This window comes from Triticum urartu, chromosome 1 (genome assembly GCF_003073215.2).
Source record: "Triticum urartu cultivar G1812 chromosome 1, Tu2.1, whole genome shotgun sequence".
NCBI classification, from domain to species: Eukaryota; Viridiplantae; Streptophyta; class Magnoliopsida; order Poales; family Poaceae; genus Triticum; species Triticum urartu.
This window is the reverse complement of record NC_053022.1, coordinates 211,687,949-211,696,760: the sequence shown is the minus strand read 5'-3', so window position 1 is coordinate 211,696,760 and position 8,812 is coordinate 211,687,949. Positions and strand designations below refer to the sequence as shown.

The 8,812-nt window shown below is 42.3% G+C and overlaps 1 protein-coding gene across 1 annotated transcript; it reads left to right on the top strand.

Annotated features, from left to right (window-relative positions):
* Positions 1–3,469: 3,469 nt before the first annotated feature.
* Positions 3,470–7,309, top strand: LOC125554211 (histone-lysine N-methyltransferase, H3 lysine-9 specific SUVH4-like). Its single transcript, XM_048717799.1, has 6 exons — positions 3,470–3,726; positions 4,591–4,676; positions 4,794–5,011; positions 5,570–5,661; positions 5,756–5,845; positions 5,952–7,309. Exons 2-5 carry the CDS (start codon positions 4,604–4,606, stop codon positions 5,760–5,762), a joined length of 390 nt encoding a protein of 129 aa, XP_048573756.1. The 5' UTR covers positions 3,470–3,726; positions 4,591–4,603; the 3' UTR covers positions 5,763–5,845; positions 5,952–7,309.
* The last annotated feature ends 1,503 nt before the right edge of the window (positions 7,310–8,812 follow it).

The following is an 8,812-nucleotide window of genomic DNA, read 5'->3' as shown; positions in this document are numbered from 1 at the left end:
TCCTTTTAATAGAGTACCAGACCAAAGCATTAACACATAGTGAATACATGAACTCCTCAAACTACGGTCATCACCAGTAAGTATCCCGATTATTGTCACTTCAGGGTTAATGGATCATAACACATAATAGGTGACTATAGACTTGCAAGATAGGATGAAGAACACGAGAGGGGAACGAGGGGAAACACAAGAGAAGTCACCCAAACCAACAAGATTCGGTCACACATATGCTAGATTCTCGATGCACAAAGAGATACATGATCCGAATCCACCAAAGGACAATACATAGGGTCACTAGTTCTTCTCCGTGAGGAGGTCTTGAGGTCTTCCCGTTGGGGGTCTTGAATCCAAGTGGATCTTCTCCGAGGAGGTGACGGTCTCTCTCAGTGGAGTAGATCCGGATGGATGAGCGAGGCTCTATCTGATGAGGACATGGCTACCACAGTTACACCCAAATTCTCCTGCTGTTTTACCTCTTGGAACAGTTGCAAGAGCTCAGATATGCCAATTAAATTATCAGGTACTTCCGTTTCTTGATAATGTTTCTAGTGTTCATGAGAATATGATGCTGCCTAACTTAGATACATTTGTGTTGCTTGCTATTGAAGGGCCTAGCACGGACAAGAAGGTTGAACATTGGAGCATGGTCAAGCACGGAGGTGAAGGTGCGTGCGAAGAGAACAAGAACGGAGGTTCAAGTGGAGATTTTCGGACTTTGAAGCCACCATGATGACATATAAGACAATGGACGAAATATACAAGATGGCCTTTCATAAATTTCGTCCATAGCTTATTATTGATGTTGCGCCACCTTATTTGGGCCAGGCCCATGTAATCTATTTTTAGAGTCCATATTGTAGGGGAAACGACTTAGGAGGTGTTTTAGTCCCACCTTGCCAAGGGTGGATAAAATCCCCTCTCTTTTCCCTATAAATATAGCCCTTAAGGCATCATTTAGACTTGGGTTTTATTTAGTTAAAAGTTAGCTACCGCTGCAACTTTGTGTACTTCGTTTGTGTCCAACGACCAGACCAATACCGCTTATGAAACCCCACTTTTGTCAATACTTCGTCCATATTCGCAATATTCAGATTGCTTAATCATATTCTTGCTTATTCTTTGATTGCTTGCAGGAATAGACCTTCGTGGTCAGGTTGATCGTGCTCCGGCGTGGTCAATAACCTCTCGGAGTTGGTTTAGCGATTGCTAAGGCGCAGCGTCATTGCACGTTCGTAGTCGGATCGTCAAAGTCGACTCGATCAAATCGATAGTTATCATCTCATCGAAAGATCGGGCCTCTCTCGCCTCTATCAAGTGGTATCAGTTTTTAGGTTGCTCGGTGAGATTTTCCAGTTTTTCGTAGTCTAGATTGCATCTGTTTTTCATACCTAGAGTCCAAGAAAAAGCCACCAAAAAAATTGTAGATTAGTTCATCCGTGTCCCAGACAGTCTGAGCCTTCCGCTATTATCACTTAATTTTTGCAGTGCTGAATTTCCAGTTGCATCGTGTCTCGAGTTGCTGGTTTTAGTGTCTAAATCTTTAGAGTTTCGAGTTCTAGTCACGTGTTGTTCACACCACATCTTCATACACCATCATTAATTTTCATTGTTATTTTCCGCTGCCATAGAGTGTCCATCACCACCATCCCTCCACTTTTTCGTACGTTACCATCACCTGCTAGTTCATCTTGTTGCTTGAGCGAGGACAAAAAAAATCAGAAAGTTTATCTCGAAGGAAGAGATCAACGTACAAGAGAGGTGTACTGTTCATCTTGGAGAGATCGAAAAAAAGAGTGCAGATTGGTCTTGATTACAGAATTTTTCCTTGCTGCCAAAGAGTTTCACGGAACACAATTTCTAGTACGCAAGTATCCATCGGTTGGTTTCATTGGATCTTTATTTTTCTTTGGAAGTTTCATTTGGCCAAAGAAAAGATTCTAACAGGCTAGTTCTGATCGGCAAAACAAAAGGCAACTAGTGGCAGATTTTGTTCGGCAGGTTTCCTTTGAAAAAAAAGTCAAAGAACATATGGAGCAACCAACGTGGGAGTAAAAAAAGGTTCTGTTTCCAAGGAAAGGCTTCACGTGGTAATCTTGAGCAGATTTGGAAGGAAAAAAATATTAGAAGGAAGTAACTCACGTGAGTTGAGTGCTACTTGGAAAGTCTCCTAACCATTTAAGGGAAGAAATAGATTTAAAAGGAAAGAGAAGGCGCAGTTTAGCTCTCATGGATATCCCGAAATAATAGGCTGGGATTTTGTTTTCGCTCGGTTTAAAAGAAGGAAACAGGAAAAACCGGATTGGAATTTGTTTTTTGGGGAAAGAGTGAAAAAAATAAGTGCACCGTTTGAGGTTGCCTTATCCCGTACGTGGTGTTTGTTTGGAAAAAAAATTATGGAAGGAACACGTACAAGGAAAGCAACTTTGCATATTTGGAAGGTTCGGATTGGCGCATAAAAGAAAGAGCAAAAAGAAAAAAAAAAGGCAAGTGCGTTGGTGTTTGGTAGCTGGCTAATTTTTTTGGGAAGTTTGCTCGGGCGTTTTGACTAAAAAAAGAGATCAGACGGAATCCTCCTCGAAAGGCAACTTGGATCAGCCGCATAAAAAAAGGAAGGACCAATATTTCGTTTGGATCTTTGAGAAATCAATAAGGAAAGTTTGAGCGTCCAAAAAAAAAGGAGTACAGATCCGTACTAGTTTCCCTTTAAATCAGCACTAAGATTTTGCTGATTTGGAAAGCTAGATTCGTGGCTATCCTTTGAGATATTTGTCACGTTTTTGAATTTGGCAAGAAATAAAAGAGCGAGTAATCACGTTTGCTTGGCAAGGAAAGTGTAGATCGTTTGGATCCTATCGTACAGTTTGGGTTGGTTGGAGTTTTGGCTCATCTATATTTCTATATTACTATTAAAAAAGCAAATATAAATTCCTCTAAAGCCACACAACAAATTATACACAGAATAATCAGGATCCTCCGATTAAATTAACTTAAACACATCCCACCGTCTATATTATGCCAAAGATTTGCCATTCAGATCAACGTCTAGGATGTAATGTTCTGCCGAGCAGACACCGTCGTCTGCCAATCGTGCGAGCGCTTCGCGTCACCCAATCATGGCGGCCTCGCCCGCAGCCCCCTGTTTTTGGGATCGTGACTTCTTTCTCTAGGCCCCAGATCGAGAAACTTGAGGGCTCCTTCCTTCCCCTCCTCCCGTGCGCTTCCCACTGATCCGCCCCAAGTCGACCCCGTCTCCGGTCGATGCCGGCGCTCCTGCAAGCCGTCGCCGACCTCCTATGCCGGTCAGCCGCGCCCAACTCCCTCCTCCTCCCTTCTCTCCTCCTCTCCTCACTAATCTCTGCTCTCTCTTCGTTCCCACGATGCAGAACGCCATGGCCATGGACCGAAGCTCCGCTGGTCCCTCCCTCACGACTGCCAGTCTTCCTCCCGACCAGATCGACGACGGCGATGACCGGATCTGCCCCGCTGCCGTCCGTTTCCAAGGGACGTCAACGGATGGGGTTTCTTCCTCTCAGCCTCCACCACCCGCGGGCTCACCGGTGATGGACCTGCTCAGCATGTAGGATTGCGTGCTTCCTGGCGAGGTGGTCGTGTCTTGCCCGACGCGCCCTCGGCTGTCGAGTCTTTTTCCTCGGCGCGCCGTCCTCCAGTACCTCTGTCGTCATTTGTACCACCGTGCGCCACTGCCCGTTCGCGTGAACCATCCAGGTGGGTAGGTTTGGTTCTGATCTTAAAATTTTCTCCATTCAAATTTTCGTTGGTTTTGTTCAGATTGAAATTTGGGCTGTGTTTCGTTGAAGGCCCGATTTCACCTGCTGAGAGCTGTTGATATCTCAGTTTAAAGCTCATATCTATTAGGTTCAAAACTGAATTTTATCAGAGGAAGTTTTGTGTGTTCGCAAGCCTACAACACCCGTTGCATTTTCTTCAGCATGACCAACAACTGCACCTCTGAAGTTAACCATGGCAAGCTACCCAATATATCGTCTAGATGCTTGAGGGATAGCGTCACCGCTGTGCATGATTTCGAGGTGGCCAGTTAGCAGTTGTTGGATGGCATCTGGTCGGCAAACACATTCCCTCAAGTTTTCGCCTCACCTAGCATAAGCCCCACTTCCCCAGCCAACCCAACCGCCCCCTCCATGCCGAACTCCCGTGCTGGTGGTGGACAAAAGTTAGCAAGAGGAACTTGATTTTTTAGCTTTATTTGTTTCTTATACAGGTGATGCTTTTCTATATTATGGATGGATTCTTGATAGCCATCATGGATTACTGCTAAGTAGATAATCGAATATTAAATAAGTAAAAATCTTTGGCGTGGTATAGTACTGAAAACATGGTGTCAGTTCCTATGATTTTTTTTGCTTAAAGCCTATATTAGTCGAATTTAATTGTTTTGTACAGTTACACACAGAGATTACAACATGGTAAAGTTTCTTTGTAGCTCAGGCTACATAGAATCATTTGTGGCAGGATCAATGTTGTTCGTTGTTCTGTTCCATGATTCCTAGCAGTTTTTTGTTTCATCAAAGGTGGTCACATTCAGATTCAGATTTTTATAATTACATTCAGATTTTTTTACTTAATGATGGTATGTGTAGCCATCCTCCCTGGGGCTCCAATCTGTGAGTATGTTGGTGTGTTGCCGAGGACTGGAGGTACTAATTTTTCACTTAAAGCTTTTATTTCTTACGCATCATTTGTCTCATTGCTCGATTTCTTAGTTTGTCTCTGAAAAATGGATGTTTGTAAATGATTTGTTTCCACTCTTGTAGAGAAAAGGTCAGGGTCTGATATGCATATGCCATCACTTCATGTTGAGAACAATTCCGAGGCAACACCGGCACCCGAGTACTGCATCGATGCTGGCTCCGTTGGAAGTTTCGCAAGGTTCATAAACCACGGCTGCAACCCTAACCTCTTCGCCCAGTGTGTCCTAACCAATCACCACGACATCAAGCTAGAAAAGGTGATGCTTGTTGCTGCCGACATGGTACTTCCACTTCAGCTGAATTGATTTCTGTTGCATCTCAACAATTTCTACAGGAAAAACTATATAGCTTCTCTTGAGTTTTCACTGGTATACGTGCTTTCCCGGAGCATTCCTGCGACTATGGCTATGTCTTGAACAACGTCGTTTCTGCGGATGCTGAAATCGTCAAGCTGCCATCCTATTGTGGTGCCCCAGACTACCAGAAGCGACCAGAGCGGATCTTTTCTGTTTCGGCGATTATATGTAGTATTGGGGGTATGAATGCGGCAATGCCTGTTGTCTATATGAAAAGCACGACATCCTAAAATTATTAGCGAAAGAAGCGCGTTCTTTTTTTGTGTAGGGTAGATGGCATGCTGGACACGCTAATTATAGTTAGTAAACGAAGTTTGTCTAGGTGACATGCCTGTGGGTCACGATGGCATGACATTTTGTGAACAACTGGTTCATATAAGTTGATGGAAGATTTAATCGATCTTTAGACATTTACATGGCCAGCATCCTGCTTTTGAAGTACCTCTGTTCATGTTTTAGCATATTTGTTCTTTTTGTTACCAGGTAGCACCTAACATCGACAACTGCGATGTCATGAACTCCCTCGCAATTGCCGAATATGTCGCTGAAATTACAACTTCTACAGACAGACCAAGGTAATTATCTTCTTGGAACCCTGTCGAGTTATTTACAGAGTTCGCAGCCTGGTATGACAATAATAATCTCATTGCAAAATTCTTTGTGCTGTAGGAGTTGAGTTGTGAGGCCCCCACCGACATGACACACCAAACTGATATCAATGAGAAAAGGCGTAGTATTCCCATTGACTGGTTGACTGAGGTAAGTATTCCATTCGATGCTCCGTGGATTCGGCAAAGTAGTCTTAACTAAGTATTCTCTGGAATGTAAAGTTCTTACAAACCCAATGTTTCATTGTCCAATGCAGGTGCAGTACAAGCTTGAGCTACTAGGTGAAACACTATTCCTTGTTGTCAACATCATTCATAGATCAATGCATAGAAAAACATGTCTCGATTTTTCTCTTGAATGGAACCTGCAAGTTTCTCAACTGTTTAGTGAATCTTACCTTGAAAAGAACTATAAATACTACATAAAGTAGAGTAAGACAATGACAGTTAATTGGAATATTGATTTTGAGAGGATATTTATGGGTTTAGATCTCTGTAATTACATATTACTTTCCTTGCTGATGCTATTGCTCATGACTAAAAAGCACGGACATGGCAGGAATTGCCGATTGGCTGTTTTTGGAAAATGCCGTATCCCGTATCCCCGTATGCGTATCCCCAACTTTCCGTCCCTGTGTCCGTGCTTTTTAGCCTCATGTTATAAAATTGCCCTACATCGCACACATGGTTTTTAGCAGAGAACAGTGTCATGATTTATAAATTACACTTATAAACAAAAGAAACCATTTTATCACTCCTGCAGTCCACAAGAAAGAGAAAAAAGAACTTCCACCATAATCTTTGTCTTCCTACTTACTTTTACTGACAAATAAAAACAACTATGAAGGAATATTTTCAAAAAATAGATAAAGATCCTTTTCAGTTTGAAATGCACAACTCCCAACTTGTCTTTTACTTCTGTTCTATGCATGTACAAGATGATCTATAAAGGAATCTTTTCAGACAATGGATAAAGATCCTTTTCACTTTGAAATAAACTATAAAGGAATCTTTTCAAAAAAATAGATAGAGATCCCGCTGAATGGTGTTGTACTTGTACATACTGGAATTGTAGTAAAACAAAGTGATGGATGGTCATGGTCTACAAGATGATCTGCATGAATTCATCTCCAGGGTAAAAGAGCCAATCATCATGCAAGATTAGTGGCGGAGACAAGGGGGGGGGGAGCAGGGGCCTGCCCCCCCTATCGATGGACGAGACGCGAAGCACAGCATGTGGATTACTGATATTATTTCATGTAAACAAGCACTTGCCCCCCCTATCATGTGAATTCTGAAAGAAGGAAATAGCCCACGTAAAAGCCCATTAGTGAGTCATTTTCAAGTCCTTGGGAAAGGCTACATTGGCCTCGCTAAAGGCTGGGCATTCTCTCCGTGATTAGCGTGTGTGTGCGGATTAGCGCTACACCGCCACTGTTCTGTACCCTGTGCCCTCTCCTCTCCTCTGCTTTCCCCATCCGTCGATTCACAGGGCGACGCATGCTGATTCACTGGCCAATTCTTCAGGTCCAGCCAACGAACTAGATGAGGTTAATACATCAAACCTGTTTTGCGGGGTAGTTAATACATCAAACTATCTGCTAATCTCTCTTAATTCTCATCTTACATCATTATGCATCATATTTTAATTTTTTGTTGCATCATAGCGCTAGTGCCTAGGGCACCCGCAATTGTCAGATATCACGCGCATGCCAACGAGGAACAACCGATCTACTTCGAGTATTTGACCTAATACAAAAACAAAACATGAAATACAACCAATGATGATTTTTAATTCAAACCTATATAAATGCAAGCTAAAAGCCAACCGTTTTGTTATACGATGAACGTTCTTGTTTGTATATTTTAAATTTCCATATGACATTTTTTAGTAGCATTGTATTTCATGTCATACTTTGGAGTAGTTTGATTATCAACTTCATTATTGACCTATTTAGCTATAGCTACACAATGCCTCCGGCGGCTGATAAATAAGTGTGTGTCTAGCCAAAGTGAAATATGAATGATATTTGGATACAAAACTATTGGGTACTTTTGTGATGCAATATGTTTTGGCTTCATCGTCGTCATTTGGCCCCCCCCTATGTCCAAATCCTGGCTCCGCCCCTGTGCAAGATGATCCGCATGAATTCATCTCCAGGCTAAAAGAGACTTTAAAATGTATGAGTGCATTCTTGACATCTGACGTTGCCAAACCCGATATTCATGCTTGTTAAGAACTACTCCCTCCGTTCCAAATTACTCGTCATGGTTTTAGTTCAAGGGAGTATAAGAATATGATAGTATGAGAGACATGTAGGCAAGGTCCCGACATTCATGCTTGTTAAGAACTATAAGAATATGGTGGTATGGGAGACATGTAGGCAAGGTGTATTTGATTGGGAGTAGATGTATCTCTAAAAAATGAATTAGTCGAGACGTGCGTTGCACGTGCAAGCTTACTAGTCACGTAAAAAAAGCAGGAGAGAGAGCGAAGGTACGTACAAAATATTCGGAGGGATATCTCACGCACAAGTTTGACACGTCAGTCTCGTACGGTAGGTCGAAAAAAAAGAAGCACAACTTTTGGTTGACTAGTTCCATATTCTGGAAGTTTCCTTGAAAAAAAGAGTTCTAATTCATTCTTGTTTTGGACTTGGTCCTTTTTCGTGGTAAACCGGGAGACAAGAAATTGAAGAAACGAAGGAAGAGAGTTAGAAAAAAAGGGGAGGAAGTGATGATGGTGTCGTTTGTTTGGAAAGAGCTGATATGTTGGTTGTTTTGAAGGAGAGAAAAGGAATAAAGGAGGACTATAATTCAACTTTTGGTCACGTGGCTAGATCCAAATCTTTGAAGCATTAAAAAATAGGAAGCGACAGGCATAAGAGAGTTGGCACACCTACGAGTGCATGTCCGTGAAGTGCCATTAAAAAAGTTATTATTACATCTGGTTGTTCCTCTTTATATATCAAAAAGAAAAAGACATCTGTGGCCTCTCTATCCTTTGACTCACGTTCGTTCATATTCGGTTCAGTGCGTGAACTCGTCTGTATCTTACGCTCGCGTTTCTAACATGGTCTAGCCTATGACCAGCACTCGACCACTTTGAGCGAATTTT